This window comes from Triticum urartu, chromosome 2A (genome assembly GCF_056163025.1).
Source record: "Triticum urartu cultivar PI428250 chromosome 2A, HENAU_Tu73, whole genome shotgun sequence".
Taxonomy (NCBI): Eukaryota; Viridiplantae; Streptophyta; class Magnoliopsida; order Poales; family Poaceae; genus Triticum; species Triticum urartu.
The window spans coordinates 4,784,768-4,801,775 of record NC_141874.1 but is presented as its reverse complement, the minus strand read 5'-3'; the positions used below and the strand labels follow the sequence as shown (position 1 = coordinate 4,801,775).

The following is a 17,008-nucleotide window of genomic DNA, read 5'->3' as shown; positions in this document are numbered from 1 at the left end:
GGCATAGGCGTTAATGGCATAGTTGAAGAATATGGATAATGTGTAGACCAAAGATGTTGAAACCTTCGACTTGGTCCTTCATAGTTTTCACTCCTTTCCTTCTTCACCTTTGCCGCACTTCTCATAATGGAAGCTTGCACATAATTCTTATTTTGAGCACTTCCTTTGGGAACCCATGCCATGTTCCTTTCTTCAAGTTCTTGTGCACTAAGTTTTTGTAATTTCTTCTTTTGCCAATACGATAAGCTGAGCATGCATCTCGGCTGTGATTCTGTTTTGACCAATGGAAATTCCTTTTTGGCCTTGTGCACTCTCAACTTCTTTTCTTCAGATTTGGCACTTCGACTCTCAATAATTGGTTGCTTTGTCTCATTGTCTTTAGTAGCCAATGTCAACACATTAATTGGCTCTTTTTCATTTGAGATCAAATCTGAAGTTGCACTCTTACGACCATCTCTTTTAACACGGTAAACTTGCTTGACCACCTCTTTCTTCTTCCTTGAGCTCTGCACCAATTCCTTATGATTGAAACAGTCTTTAACATGTGATTGTTCAAATGTTGATCTTCTTGGAGCTGCATAATATTGGTGAGATGGTCTAAAATAAGATGGAGAATGTGCCCTTGTATCATACCTGTCCCATGAGGAATATGGATCTATATGAGCATAGGGAGGCATCCACGGCATTGGCATTGGCGGCCCAAAATAAGGATATGAATATGTTGCATTAAAATTCTCACTTTGCCAATACCGATCCTCATATTTGCGCCTTGGGGATGATCTTGGTTTCTCTACATGATTTGGCCCATAAGCATTCTTCTCTTCAATCTTCTTTTGATATTTATCCAATAGTTCGGCGAATGTGATTTTTGATCTCTTACACTTGTGCTTATTTCGGCCTTTGTTTTCTTTTGGTTTGCTTTCATCGATCATTGGATTTTCTTGGTGCCCCCCAGTCCTTGGCGTCTCCATTGTAGCTTCGATGGAATTCTCGCCCTTAAGATTATGTTCATTATGCTCATCAACAACTTCTTTACTTGAAAGCTTGATCCCATCACCTGCAGTTTTTACCTTCTCTTTAAATGGATCGGCTTGAAGCAGCCGATGCAAAAACTTTTTGCCATCGGGACCAATCGGAATAGACTGGTCATCTCTTGGTATTTCAACAAACTTCAATCGTCCTTTTTCAATGGCCAATCTAACTATTTGACGAAACATGTTGCAATCCTCAAAATTATGCTTGGACGAATCATGCAACTTACAATACATTCATCCTTGGATTGATGGCTTAACATGGTGATCAAGAATTGTAATGTAATTATTTTTCAGCAACAAATCAAATATTTGATCGCACATGCTTGAATTGAAGGTATACTTCTTGTTTTCTAGCTGATCGTGTTGTGAGAACGGCTTTGGAGTTAAGCAAACGAATGGTTCAGATTTTGCATCACCCCATTCGGCTATGCATTGTGTTTTGCACTCTATCTCCGATGTCTTTGGATAAGAAACTATACTGGCATCGGTTTGCTCAGAAGATTTTAACCTTGCTTTAAATTTCTGAAACAAAAATAGCTAGAACATACATGTCTCAATTGAGACCAAGTGTAAGCCAAGTAAGAAATAAGCAGAGCTACCAATTAGATATGAGCTTTAGATAAAGCAATGGGGAAAGCCTTGGCTGCAATAATTTTTCGCAATCGGTCTTTCTGAATGGTGCAATATGTTGATCGATATGCTTTGTGACAATCTGATTGCTAACAGATAAATTACCCTTCTTCATTGGTCTCTCAATATTTCTTATGAAGATTTTTCTAATATATGCATCAACAACTAAGTCATGACCAAATCTGAAAACAGGTAAATTAATTGCTAGACATACCTCTTCAAATATGTTGGGAGAGCATGATGGTGGTGTGACTTGAAGAATATCTTGCTCCGCCTTCGGATAGCTCCCCAGCGCCCTGTCATCATCTTTCTCTTGATTTCGTGCAACATTAGTTTGAAGAACTTCGTCCATCAAACTTTCTACGGCCACTTGTTCTTGTTCTTGAAGCTCATCAATTTCTATGGCACGAAACTCATAGGGCAGGAAGTAGGTTCCATTAACTTCAGAAAAATCAAGTATGGCTGTCTTGGTATAGTTTCCATGCCCTTTCTCAACAATGTTTGCCTCTTTAGATTTGATGGATTCGGAATATATACTACTTGATTCGGCTTTTTCAACCGAAGAACTTTTAGTTTCCGAATCATCATTATTTTCACCAGTTAAATCAATTGGCAAGGATTCTTTTCTTTGAGCTAATTCCCTATCAATTTTCTCTTGGAGAAGTACTTGCACCCTATCACGCAAAGCTTTAACTCCCCTCTCAATTTCAGTCCGCTCTAGATTAGTTTGCCCCCCAATGCTTTTAGGATCTTTCAGCAATGAAGTGTTAGTGTTGCCGAAATTTTGCAATTGTGTAGGGGGTGTATAATATGCTACGGTACTAGGTGGAGGTGTGTGCACTGCTATATAACCATATGCTCTCTCACCAATACTATCAATTGATGATGTTTCATCTTCCTGTAAAACACTAGCCTTTATTGCAGCATAATCAGAAAACAACCCCTTTTCATATTGTTCAAGGCAAAGCGCACTAATTCTCTTGTTTTGTGCCAACCTCTTTTTTAATGCAGCCACAACCACTTCTGGAAGGGATTGCTCCGCAATACTTTCAGATTCTTTCGGCAATGATTTGTGAGTGTTGCTGAAATTCTTGAATTGCGTAGAGTATGCATTATATGCTACAGTATTTGATGACCGCACATGTGTTCCTGTAAAAATTTCACTTATTCGGCTATGACCATGAAGATGCGGGGCCGAATTACGAACATCTACAGTTGCATACGGTGCTAAAAAATTACTAACATGAGGTGTAGCATATGATGGTTGAGAGTAACTGGCCGAATAGCTAGTAGTAGCATGGCCAATTCTCCCATTCATCGGCAAGGTTGGATTCACATATTGCAAATTAGTTGCCGATGAATAAAAAGGCGAAACACTTTCTTGTATGCTATTGGAAATTTTAACATGAGGTGTTTCAAATTGATTAACCAAACCCATCATGTTGTTCTTCGGCATATGTATTTGTGGGGCTGCCGATGCATGAGAGTTTGGATACATATGTTGTACGTTGCTAAAATCATACGAATTTGAAGCATGAAGATTGATTTGCATCGCCCCTGGCGCATAATTAGATCCATGATTAATAAAACTAGGGCTAGCCCATACATTATGCTCATTAGGTGATCCAGCAACAACATATGGATTATTTGCATCTACAAAGGGGAATTGGGTATTCATATTACTTTTGTAGATTGCAGCAACTTGATGACGATCTCTTTGTAGCAATAATGGGCTGGAGACCGTTCAAAGCTTCTTCCCCAGCGGAGTCGCCAAAAAGTGTGTTCGCACACGAACACGTCACCGTGTACCCTCAACGCCGAGGGTGATGCACCGCAGCTCACGTCGAAGGAGACCCGGCCGGAAGCGCGGTACGCAGTCAATCCGGCGGGCGCTTTTGAAGACCCGAAACGCCGCATGCCCGGGAGGGACCCCGTCTGGATGCGCGGAGGCTATGGGCTGCCCTAGGTCGACCTGATCGCCCCTAGGGCCTTGAGGTTCGCCGCCCTGCAAAGAAGAAGAACAGACGAAGAACGAGGAAGAAGAAGAACTAGGGTTAAGGAGAAAAGATAAGAGATAAAAAGTGGTAGATGAATTGATCGATTGTGTGTTGTTCAATCGGCCGTCACCCCTTAGGTATATAAGAGGCGGCTGGACTTCCCGTGCAAGGAAAAGGCTTGGATTCACGTCCAAAACTCAAATTCGGATTGGTTTTGTCCGAACTTTCCAAAACTGTTCGGTTTAAACTGGCTGCACCTTGCGGGTCCTTTTTGTGGTGGTAAACGATCTCGGATGGAAACGAGCCCAAAAGCAATCTTGACCGTTTCGACGAGATGAACAACTTTCATGTTGAACGTTTTTCAATTTGAGGCCATATTCAGGCCAAAACGGTCACGCAGAACACCTGTTCGGTCGCGCTACCCATCAGACCTATGTCTGGTGGGGCGCGCCACATCTCGCCTCGTGACAGGGCCGCACTCCGATAGCTCTAACTTTTGCATATGAACTCGGATTGGGACGTTTTTTATATCAAAATCGGCCGTTTCGACGAGATGAAGACAATTTGTGTTGATCATATTTCCATATGAGGACATCTTAATTGGGTTTCAAGCCATTCTTTAATCTGGTGTCAACATGAGTATCTCTGAAGTTGTCATAACTTTTGCATCCGAACTCCATTTTAGACCATCTTCATATTCATCTTGATCTTCTTGAAGAGAGCCATCTCATAGTGACTTTCAATAGTAAGTTTGAATTACTCTTGACATACCTTCAAGCCACTCTTTATAAACGTTCCACTTTTGAGCGTCAACACTTTGGTGTTGCATTATTAGTAGCCCTAGGAGTTACGTTCAACTAGAAAAAAAATAGTTATCGAATTCACATTCAAAGTTGTGTCAATATCCAAAAGATAATATTAATGTAAACCGGTTAGACTACGTGATAAAATTTAAAATCAGTTAAAACAAAAAATTCTAGATAGCTAACATTAATAAATTAGGGCATGCTTTTATTACCATCGTTGTGCCATGTTATTAAAGTATAATAACCTGACGACAACTCCCCCTACCTAACCCTATCTGCCCGGTCCAAGATCCTAACCGTTTTTACCTTTGATCCATCGCCTCTACGATGTCGTGAGGTTGGGAGATGCAAATAATATAGTTTTTCTTCAAGGTCTTTGTTTGTTTTCTTGACTATGGCAACAACACCACCGCCTTGCGAAATACTAGTTCTCCTTCTCCTTTAGTTGTCCTTCTATGTTGATCTGGTTTTCAGGATCATGTGGTCTAGTAAACCATGGTAGGGCTTTTCATTCATGGTGTATTGAATAGACTTTGTGCCCTATTCCAGATGGTGCGGGAATTCTAGAGTTTTTGTTTGTTGTAGATGAAGATGAAATATTTTTTGCTAAAGAAAAAGACAGGCACACACGTGAGGTACCTTCGGGAACATTTATCCTTCGTCAAAGAAAATGGCCCATAGATTGCATCGACGTTTCATAGGATTGAAGTTTCATGGATCTTACAGCAGCCACTCATGGATCTTGTAGCATCGTTGGCTCAACAGCAATGGTGTCCGATTCCCTCGACACTAAGGCGTAGTTGACGATTTACCGCCGGCGGTAGGTGGATCCAATGGCAGGGAGGTGAAGCGGTAGGACCGGTGAACGGTATCGGACGGTGCGATGGCGGTGCGTGGACATTCAGTCGTTGTGGTGGTGCGGTAGCCCGAGCGACGAAGAGCACGGTGGATCTAACTTCGGGGCGGTACAGTGGTGGCGTCTTTGGCTGGAAGCGGCCGTATTCAAACGGATTTGGTAGCAGCAGCGGAGTGGGAGGGGAGGCATTTCTGCGTGTTTCCCTAAGGGAATGTTCTGGATGGCGGTTGGGCTGCACGCGGCTGCGTTTTTGTTTTCTGAGACTCGCGCATTGTGCTGTATATTTCCAGCACAAGGGGTTGTGTTTTAGGGCTGCCTCTAACCATTACCACAAAAATATAGTGATTGGGAAGCTGTTGGAGCACTGTTTTTAGGTCAAGATGCCGTAAAAAGCAGGGGGGGGGGGGGGGGGGGGGGGGTTGCGTCTCTACTCTATTTTAAGTCACCTATTGGAGATGCTTTACGTGTGTTCATTTTCTCCATAGGTGTCACCGCCTCCTTCAAATACTTACCCCTAAGTGTATGCATGTGAGGGCAACTATTGGTGGTGCACGAGTCAGGTGAACGTGCGACCTGGTGCAGCTTAGGCCATTTGCGAGCGGGTGCATGGGATGGGTCGGTGACATTTAGGATGGTCTGGCTAAGCCATTCGACCGGTTTTTGTGCGGAGAAAAGGACGGAAACAGGAAAACGGTGACATAGCATAACCATGGCGGGGCTTTTCTTCACCCTCGATTTAGCAGATTTTGTCTCCTACAATACTATTGGAGCAGGAATTCAAAAGTTTTGGCTTTCTATTTTGCATGTTTGCCGTGGTTGTGTTTGTGGAAATTACTTCATCTATCGTTTTTAGTAGAGAATTTTCTGGGTCTTGTAATTCGTTTGGTAACCGTTCTTCTGTTTGGTTTATCAGCCTAAAGCAATTTGCCAGTTTGTCGGCATAAGCCGAGTAGGTGGGCTTCTTTTCGTTTGGACGTGTGGTGCTTATGAGATCGCAAACAAACTAAAAAGAAAAGGACATGTATGCGGTGTACTTTATGCACTGCTTCTCTTGCCACACGTGTTATCCTTATCTTTATATATATATATATATATGATTGATACTTTGTCAAAGGCAACATGTCCTAGATTGCATCTACTTTTCATAGCAGCCGCACCAGCTGGAACAGTATAAGGCACATATCCATCGTGGGCATCACAATCAGGTCTATCTTTACGTAGCTGTGACCACTCGGCGCATGCATGCATCCACGTTTCTCACCGTCAAGTAGCAGCCGTAGGAATCCACGTTTCTCACAGTCAAGTAGCAGCCGTAGGAATCCGGTATATTGATCTTATGCGTACTACTCCGTCGGTGCGGTGTCCACTAGATCGACTTTAAGATCTGCTCTTCACTGAGAATGTTAGCAGCCGGTTGAATCATTTTTAGTATACAGGCCATGGCGCCTTTATGTTCTCCCCCGCTAGTTCAAGATCCATGTGTGCATTCATACTGCATTTTTAGCAGCCGAGAGGAGTCACCTTCAACTACAACACATTATTAGAGGATATGGACGAAAACGTCACATGATACTCGGATGTCAACACATTACCATTAGATCAGATACACATGTCTCACCTCCATGCGCGCCCCCATGCTTTATACCATGCTAATTAATTGTATGTGAGTAATTAAATGTGTTGCTACCTTTGGAAATGTAGTTGCGTTCAGACACAGGAAGAACATAAAGTATTTGTAAGGGCCTCCTGTAAGTTGACAGGATAATTCTCTATCTCTGCCAAACGAAGCTAGTAATCACAATGCACCATGAATCTAAATTTGGTCTCGCGAGGGTGAGCTAACTCCTATTCAGATGGCCATGGTTCTAAGTGGAGAAAAAGAAGAGAAATAAAGGACAACTACCAGGCAGCCTACACTCGAACCCATGGTGAGGATGCGAGGAAAAAGAATAGGAGAACACTCTGTATTGTGGGCCCTGGAAAGCTCTAAATAACAATATCTATTACCGAACATTATGCATATACGTAGCATTCATAATAAAATCTACCTTTCTTTTGCTATTTTTCAGTTCTTGCAGTTCAGTTAGTAATCAAAGTTTTGCCTGATTTATTAGTTTAATGGAATATGTAGGTTTTCCGCCATAGTTCGATTACGACAGTGCTTTCTTGTCACAAGTTTTAGCGTTATCCTCGTATGATTGATACTAGGCCAAAGACAATGCTGCCTAGATTGCATTGATGTTTCATAGCAGCCGCTCCAACCAAAACATTACAAGGCTAGATTATCGGAAAGGCACAGATCCATCATGGGCGTGACAACGCACAGCTATAGCAATCAGGTATATCTTGCATAACACACATAGATGCATGGATGACACATGTTTTTTTAGGGGATGCATGCACGACACATGTTAGCAGCCCGACAAATGCTGGTGGGATGCACGTGAGTTCAAGACAATCTACTCAGCAATTGTGCTGATGCATTCATGTTTGTTTCTTTGTTAGCAGCCGGCAGAGTCACATTAAGCTATAATGTATTTTTAAGATATATGGATGAAAACATCACACGGCAGTCACCATTCAAATAGTCATTTGCGATGGCAACTAAAAGATTTAATAAATTTGTTGAGAAATATAGGTGCGCTTTGACACAAGAAGAACATAAAATATTTTAATGCGCCTTCTTTGAGTTAGTGCCACACATATCTTGTTCCATGTCCGCCAACCGAACCTAGCAATGGCTGTGATAAGTAGAATTAATATATGATAAGTGGTAGCATACTATCTGTTAGTGGTCCGCCCATGATGCACTAAGCAGCACTATCGGGATGGTGGACAATTAAACAAGAAAGGATAGAGAGAGAAAACAACTGATGGGTCTATGCAATTAAGTACTTCCTCCGGTCCTTTTTACTCCACATATTACGTTTGTGTCAAGTCAAACTTTGCAAAGTTTGAGAAAATTTGTATTGAAAAGTATTAACGTCTATAAGAGTAGGGCATTTTGGAGACCGAGCTCCATGGAGCCCTTTATTTTGAAAAATTCAAAATTCATAAATTTTGGTTTCAAAAAATTCTGAAAAATAATACACAAGTATGCAAGGATGTAAAATGTATGTGTGGGAAAATTCAGGATGAAATACCTTGAATTGTGAGCTGCACAAAAAAACAAAATCATGGACTTTAAAGATGAACAGTACATATGCTAAAAAGCCCCAAATTTGTCTTTTTTGTGTAGCTAAATTTTTAATGTATTTTGACCTAAAAATTTGCACACATGTACATTATGTATCTAGGTATATGTGTATTTATTTTCAGAATTTTTTGAAACTGAAAAGTTTGAATTTTGAAGCTTTCAAATAAAGGCCTCCATGGAGCTCGGTCTCTGTTTGGCGTTTTCGCTACAATACCAAATGTATATACTATGAAACTACATTTCATAATGAATCTAACAATGTTGATTTGACATTGTGAATGCTAATACATTTTTCTAAAAGTTTGGTCAAGGCAGAGATATTTTGACTTCGGACAAAACTTATATGTGGACTAAAAAGGACCGGATGGAGTAACAAGAAAGCCATGTGACTTAAGATGCATCACTAGGCGACATACTGAATGAAGTGGGAGTTAGGAAGATGACACTGTATATTAGTTGCCACTGCTTGAGCACGTTTTCCTTCTTGGAGGCGTCGTTTTTTGAGAACCTCTTCTATTGTCCGGCTGTTGTCTTCGGTGGTGGTTAGATTGTCTCTGTTGCGTGTTTTTTATCACTGCGACGGGGTCTTTGTTTTTATATTTCTATCTTTTTTATTTTTGTTTTTGGCTGTGTGCATCCTTGATGTCTTCCGATATCTTGTTGGTGCAGCGGACGGGTGTAATTGGTATCTTCGCGATATTAATATATTCCATTTTTTGAAAAAAAAAGTTGCCACTGCAGTCCGCAGAGATGATTAATCAGAGTTCTAGGATAGCGGAGTTTTACAACAAATCAGTGACACTGAAAGTGAGAGCAGACTGAAAAGAGAGAGTGATTTCTTATGGCCTATAGACTATAGGGTAATAGTCTCAATATAGTGGATAAACCACTGCTCCCAAAAAATGTGGCAAGAGAGATTACCGTTCAGAAAATGAATGACTGAGATAATTGTTTTTTTATGAATCTTACCAGTAGGGTGCACATTTCCTTTTGATTCATAATCAAAAACCAGTTTATTTTATGAGAAAAGTTGGTCCGTAAACTAAACCAGATGCGAACAGTGCAAAACCTTAGATAATAAAAAATCACCAAGCTACATTTGGCCTAGAGCATGCCAAGTCAGTAACCTAATGCTGATTGCACGTTAGACGCACCTACGAATGCTTGGGCGAGGCCGTAACTATTAGCAAAGTCGGTCCAAATGACCCAGATTTCATCAGATAAACCTAGCAGTACATCTTCCAAAAGGACCAAAAAGAAAAAATAAGAAGAAACTATAGGTCAGTCCTTGCATTTTACACGGAGGATATCAAACCACGAAACTAGATTGAAATTTGGTCCGTACAACATGCATCAATAAAGCTCTTGATTCTCAAAAAAAAATAACTAACCCATCGCCACCAGGGGCAATTTAAAAAGTGCAAACTTCGTGTTTTGGTACAATCAGTAGTTTGTGCCATCCACCATAATATATTGCAAGTTCAGCGAGGTTCTTTTATTCTTATTGGTGGAATGATACATATTGGTATACTCAACAAAAGTAGAGACATATCTACGTGTCAATGCACGTCCATCTATGTCTATGTGGCATGGAAACCTCCACGGGAAATAGGTATCAATTGTAGGTCATATTTTCTTCCAACGATGATCCCGTATTTCTCGGTCATGTCCAAAAATTGCGGGTTTGCCTTGCCAGGAAGCACCCAGTCAAAGTGGTAGAGAAGATTTGCCAAAGCAATCTCCATGGTTGATGTGCCGAAAAGTATCCCAGGGCACTGCCTCCGACCAGCACCGAAGGGGGTGAATTCAAAGTATGTCCCATTGTAATCCATGTTATTGTTCTCAAACCTTTCAGGCTTAAACTCTTCAGGGCTTTCCCAACAATTTGGATCCCTGGAAACCGCAAAAGCATTAATGTATACATTGGTGCCCTCAAGCATGTCAAAACCCATAACTTTACGGTCTTCCCTGGCCCTGCGGGGGATCAAAGGACCAGGTGGGTGCAATCTAAGAACCTCCTTAATGATCATCCGCATGTAGTGGAGTTCAGCGAGGTCACTATTAGTAATCACAGCTCGACCTTGACCTAGAACCTCTCGGATCTCAAGCTGTGCTTTCGCCATGGTTTGGGGATGACGAATGAGCTCAGCCATAGCCCACTCCAAGGCAACTCCCGTGGTCTGAGTGGCACCTGCAAATATGTCCTGAAAAAAATGGTTGTGGTATGTATGTTTATAGATTATAGACGTATATGTAGTAGTATGAAACAAAAAATCAATTCATAACCAACAATTTATGTTTATTAATGACAAAAGTCGACACTAAGACATGTATGAAAGGATGAATCTAGGTTTTTTTTGCATTTAAACTTTGCAGATATGATATCACATAATCAGTTAGCTATGCAACATGAATTGTAAAGATATAGGCAAATTAATAAGAAGTATAAAGAAAATTACTCACAAACAAGACGGCGCCTATACTCTCAGTGGTCATAGGGACTGTGAACGTGTCCTCCTCCTGCAGCCTGAGCAGCACGTCCAGCAGGTCGTCGTCGTCGTCGGTGCTGGAGGCACCGTCCTGTGCGGCAGCTCGCGCCGCCTTGCGCCCCTCAATGACGTCGGCATTGATACGCTGGATGTGGCCATAGCTCCTCCTCATGTGGCGCTCGCCGTTGCTCAGCCACCGAACCAGCCACGATGACGGGAAGAGGTCGACGAGGCAGAAACCACCTAGCAGCACGAACGCCTCATCCAGCTCCCGGAGGTACTCCTCCTGCTGCGGGAACTTGCCGTCGAACACCGCCCGTGACACCACGTCGTTGCTGAGCGCCATCACCTTCTCGCTGACGTTGACGGCGGCACCCGTGGAGGCTGCGGCGGCGACGTAGCGGAGCAGGTTGCCCACCTGCTCCGGCCTGATGCCGTCCATACGCCTCACCTGCTTGGAGCTGAGGAGCTCCATGGTGCAGACCTTGCGCATCTGGCGCCATGGGTCACCATAGGGGGCGAAGACGATGCCCCTACCGCCGCAGCCGAAGATGTCCAGCGTCGCGCTGTGAGGCCGGCCAGCGAAGGCGAGGTCGTTGGTCTTCATCACCAGTGCCGCCGCCTCCGCGCTGGAGACGATCACCGTGGGGACCTCGCCGAGCATAAGATGCATCAGCGGCCCATGCCGGCGAGACATCTCCATCATCCTGCGGTGAGGGAGGACGCTGGCGACGTGGTGCAAGCTGCCGATGATGGGAAGAGTCCATGGCCCGGGAGGAAGCTGTGGCTTTCTCTTGCCCCCGGAGAGCTTGCGAAACCAAAGGGCCACAAGCGTGCATAGAGCTATGAAACACAAACTTAACCAGCCCTCCATGGCAAGCAGCTTGTTGGCAAGTGCAGCTTGGATAGAGACACGGTACAAGTATTGTGATGTGACCACCTCCAAGTGGACCTGAAGACTCATGAACTGGCTAGTGTATGCACCTATATACTAGTCGAGATTTATGGGTGTACAGAACTAAATTATTGGCGGCTAGAATGCTGATGACAAAATTTATTGGTGGCTAGATTTCTAGTGACAAAAATAGTGTACAGTTTGAGTCCTAGGACTTTTTTGAGTCCCAATTTATAAGTCTTAAGTCCCTAAAAAGTCCCTACCTGTTTGGTTCCTGGGACTTAACATGGACTAAAGGACCATATTACAACTATAAGTCCCTATAAGTCCCTCCTTGAGAGTCTTATTTCATAAGTCCCAAATGCCCACTTAAAGTCCCTATAAGTCCCTCCTGTTTGGTTTAGATAGGACTTATAGGGACTTTTTTAAGTCCCTAAACCAATAAGTCCCTGGAAACAAACACCCTCTATACATCTTTCTTCGGCCTAAATTATTTAAATTCCTAGCCTTGCCATCAGTCATAATTTACCATCATCATCAAATGTTCTTTGGTCGTATTGTATGTATTAGCTCATTAATTTCTCTACTGAGAAATTTAACAAGGGAAAAGACAAGAACTTCAATTACTTTGAAATGGAGAGAGTGGAGTTCGATGCTTCTAGTGACTTTTGCACTAACCCAGAGAGACCAGTTTGCAATCTTAGCAGCCCAAACTTTCATACTCAATTAGCAGCCACAAAAAGAGAAAGCGGCCCAAACTTTTATACTCAGTTAGCAGCCAGAAAAGAGAAACCTTCGCTGTCGGAAGCTTCGCCACATAGCCGCCAGAAAAAGAGCATGTATGTTTTAGTATTAAATAAAAGATACATCCGGGAAAAAAAACATGTATGCTTTCTGAAGGAAGATGCAATCATAAACCAGACCAATACTGTGACCGTCACTTTACATTTATATATAAACCAGAATAATATTGCAGAAGCATCACCACATACATAGCTTCCGAATTTTTTGTGCATGATGCTTGATTTCATGATGCCCGTGCTAAATTTGGTGAAGTTTAGTTTGAACATTCGAGGAGCCATGTCAAAAAGGACAAAACAGCTTCTGAACAGTGTGGAATATCAAACTTACTCACATGCCTGATTTTTGTTTTTCCTGAGAGCTCTTCGAATGTCCAAATTTCATCAAATTTGGCATGGTCATCATGCACTCAAGCATCTTTCACCACAAAAAAGTTGAATTTTTTAAATTTTGTTTTACTATTTATAATGAATTTACTGTTCACACCTGGGCTCATCTAAGCCCAGGAGCCAAACGCCGCTCTCTCTTTCTTCACGATAATTATTTAAAATCCTGCAGCTTTTGTTATAAGTCAAAACTTATAATCCCAAATTAATGCATCATTAAATATAGTTTGGTTGTGTTGTATGTATTAGCTCATTAACTTTTCTATAGAGAAATTTAACTGGGAAAAATAAATTAGAACTCAACTGATTTGAAATGTAGAAAGTGGAGTTTGATGCTTCTATTGCCTTCTGTACTAACCCCATCGTGAGACCAATTTGCAATCTTAGTAGCCAGACAAGAGAAAACGGCCCAAACTTTGATACTGTACTCACTTAGCAGCCAGAGAAAGAAAGCTCCTCTATCACCAGAAAAAGAACATGCATGCTTTTATAAATTTATATATACCACTACCACTGCACTTGCCAAGATGTCAATGCCACTACCACTGCACTTGCCAAGCTGCCTGCCATGGAGGGGTGGTTCAGCTTGTGTCTCATAGCACTAGGCATGCCTCTTGCCCTTGGGCTTCTCAAGCTCGCCGGCGGCAAGAAAGAGCCACAGAAGCACCAACTGCCTCCAGGGCCATGGACTCTCCCGATCATCGGCAGCCTCCACCACGTAGTTAGCCTCGTCCCACACCGGAAAATCACTCAGCTGTGTCGCCGATATGGGCCAATGATGCACCTCAAGCTAGGCGAGGTCGACGCCGTGGTGGTCTCCAGTGCCGAGGCGGTGGCGCAGGTGATGAAGACCAACGACCTCACGTTCGCCACCCGGCCGGGCACGCCGACACAGGACATCGCCGGCTGCGGCGGCAGGGGCATCATCTTCGCCCCCTACGGCGACCACTGGCGCCAGATGCGCAAGGTCTGCATCGTGGAGCTGCTCAGCTCCATGCAGGTCAGGCGCATGGACAGCATCCGGCCAGAGGAGGTGGGAAACCTCCTGGCCGACATCGCCACCGCCGCGGCGGCCGGCGACAGCATCAACATCAGCGAGAAGATGATGGAGCTCAGCAACAACGTCGTGTCCCGGGCGGTGTTCGGCGGCAGGTTCACGCAGCAGGACGAGTACATCCGCGAGCTGGACGTGGTGCTCACTCTGCTGGGCGGCTTCTGCCTCGTCGACCTCTTCCCATCGTCACGGTTGGCGCGGTGGCTCAGCTTTGGTGCGCGGCGCATGAAGAAGAGCTACGGCCGCATGCAGCGCATCATCGCGGACGTGATCGAGGAGCGGAAGGCCGCGCGAGCTGCTGCTGGTGGCGCCTCAAGCACCGATGACGAGGACCTGCTGGACGTGCTGCTCAGGCTACAGAACGATGATTCGTTGGCATTCCCTCTAACCACAGATAGCATATGCGCCGTCTTATTTGTGAGTATTCTTAACAAGCCAAGCTTTTTCTACTCGTAGCAGATGCATACATATGACACCAGATAGGAAAGATTGATTACTTTTGTCCCGACAAACTTAAATCATTAACCATTTAGTTACCATTATCTATGTCATATATGTCAAGATTATTTCTTTCTGGTCAGAATTTCTGGTAATCCACCGGTTATAGGAAAATTTGATGACCCCCGAGAAACTGTGGTAACACTCAATAAGATTCAAATGAATTTGAATTGAAACACTAAAATTGTGTCAAATAGGATAAGTATGCATGTATTATAATCTTTACTATTAAGTATTTTCAAAGAAACTCATAATACGGACGCCATGATATTTGACAATCCATTATCATGGAGTAACAATACAAAGGTATGAACCTCATAATGAGTACATATGGTCTATCATGACCCACCTGGGTGAAACACCATGGCTTTGTCCTTAATCCTTCTTTCTTTTAATATTACAACCATCATATCCGCCACAATGTTGAGCGACACTGATGAAAATAAAGAACCCTTATGGAGATCTTTTTATTCTTGGAAGTAATGTTCTATATCATCATTGATTCTCACGCCGAAGAACCCACCTTGCATACATTTTTCCTTCAAGTGACATCACATAAATGAGAAAGATTCCATGAACATTGGTTGTGGAACGAACATTCACTTTACATTGTCATAAGTCTCGCCAAAATCAATTTTGAGAATTCCTTGTCAATTCTATTTTGATGCAACCCATGAATAATAAGCCCTTCAATATTTTTCTAGCATGAAAAGGGTTTTTGTAAGTTTTATCACATAATTAGCAATCGAGGAAATCATGCCCTGCTATGAATTTTGTGACAGATCTTGAAGATAACCTATGTTGCTTTATTAAGTTTGCTATTCTTTTTGCCACTATAGAGATGCCTACGTCGACTATAAAGTGGTGATTTTTTCTATAAGAATAAAGAAATCACTCAGAAATCATATTCCTCATAAACTTGAATGTCTCATTTTGTAATTGTGATCTTTCACCTCTTTTTCTGTCAAGTGTAAACAGAGGGGAGGCATATGGCCTCACATGATATCATACCTCGAGAAGTTACTTGCGTTCAATGCCTTGACATGTTGAAAAAATATGTGTAACGGGATTTAGGCTTCAAAGTATGTAAAAAAATCCATTAGTTCACTTCTAAATACCACATACAATTTATTTCAAATGAATGATTTTTTTTCACAAATTGTTTCATTATAAGTGCGACATATATAATACCTTCTAATTTAATGTACCTTAATTTTCATTGGCAGGATATATTTTCTGGTGCCACAGATACCACAGGAACAATTTTGGAATGGGCTATGTCAGAGCTCGTTCGTCATCCTAAAACAATGTTTAAGGCTCAACTAGAGATAAGAAAAGTATTAGGTGAAGATCGAACAATCATAAAAAATAGTGACCTTGGAAACCTCCACTACATGCGAATGGTCATTAAGGAGGTTCTTAGGTTGCACCTACCGGCTTCACTAATCCCACGCATGGCCAGAATGGATTGTAAAATTATGGGTTATGAGCTGCTTAAAGGCGCCACTATATTAATTAATGTCTTTGCAGTTTCTAGGGATCCAAAGTACTGGAAACACCCTGAAGCCTTTTTGCCAGAGAGGTTTGAGAACAACAACTTAGATTACAATGGGACACACTTTGAATTCACCCCCTTTGGTGCTGGACGAAGGCAATGTCCTGGTATGCTATTCGGCGCGTCAACCTTGGAGATCACTTTGGCAAACCTGCTCTACCACTTCGATTGGGTGCTTCCAGATGGGGCAAGTCCAGAATCATTGGATATGTCCGAAAAATTCGGGATGACTGTAGGTAGAAGTTCTGACCTACAACTGATAGCTATTCCACGTGGATGCATCAAGGACATGTAGACATATAGAAATGCTCATGCATATGGGAATATATCTAAATTCTTATGTGCGAGATTATTTGTGTAATAATATGTTGTGTTGACCAAAATAATGGAATGACACACATTCCATTTATGTACTACAAAAAATATATTAGGAAAAAATAAAGATGATTCACTAAAACTATTTTCTTGGCATCCCATCCACCTGTTCTACCTCCTTTGGCCAGCACACTAGTAGAAAACAGGGCTTTGGTCCAGGTCGGGTCAGCCCATTAGTCCCGGTTCAGTCCAGAACCGGGACCAATGGGGGCATTGGTCCCGGTTCGTGAGCCCAGGGGGCCGGCCGGGCCACGTGGGCCATTGGTCCCGGTTCATCTGGACCTTTTGGTCCCGGTTGGCGGGATGAACTGGGACCAATGGGCCTCGCTCCTGGCCCACAACCATTGGTCCTGGTTCGTGCCTCAAACCGGGACTAAAGATTAGACCTTTAGTCTCGATTTGAGGCACGAACCGGGACTAATGAAAATGGGACCTT

General features: G+C 42.8%; 2 protein-coding genes across 2 annotated transcripts; one reads left to right on the top strand and one right to left on the bottom strand.

The window, feature by feature from the left end:
* Nucleotides 1-9,982: 9,982 nt before the first annotated feature.
* Nucleotides 9,983-11,950, bottom strand: LOC125540559 (desmethyl-deoxy-podophyllotoxin synthase-like). Its single transcript, XM_048704174.2, has 2 exons — nucleotides 10,983-11,950; nucleotides 9,983-10,723 (listed from the first exon to the last, which is right to left on the bottom strand). Exons 1-2 carry the CDS (start codon nucleotides 11,880-11,882, stop codon nucleotides 10,100-10,102), a joined length of 1,524 nt encoding a protein of 507 aa, XP_048560131.2. The 5' UTR covers nucleotides 11,883-11,950; the 3' UTR covers nucleotides 9,983-10,099.
* A 1,685-nt stretch (nucleotides 11,951-13,635) lies between these two features.
* On the top strand, nucleotides 13,636-16,599 carry LOC125540560 (desmethyl-deoxy-podophyllotoxin synthase-like). Its single transcript, XM_048704175.2, has 2 exons — nucleotides 13,636-14,561; nucleotides 15,869-16,599. Exons 1-2 carry the CDS (start codon nucleotides 13,659-13,661, stop codon nucleotides 16,490-16,492), a joined length of 1,527 nt encoding a protein of 508 aa, XP_048560132.2. The 5' UTR covers nucleotides 13,636-13,658; the 3' UTR covers nucleotides 16,493-16,599.
* The last annotated feature ends 409 nt before the right edge of the window (nucleotides 16,600-17,008 follow it).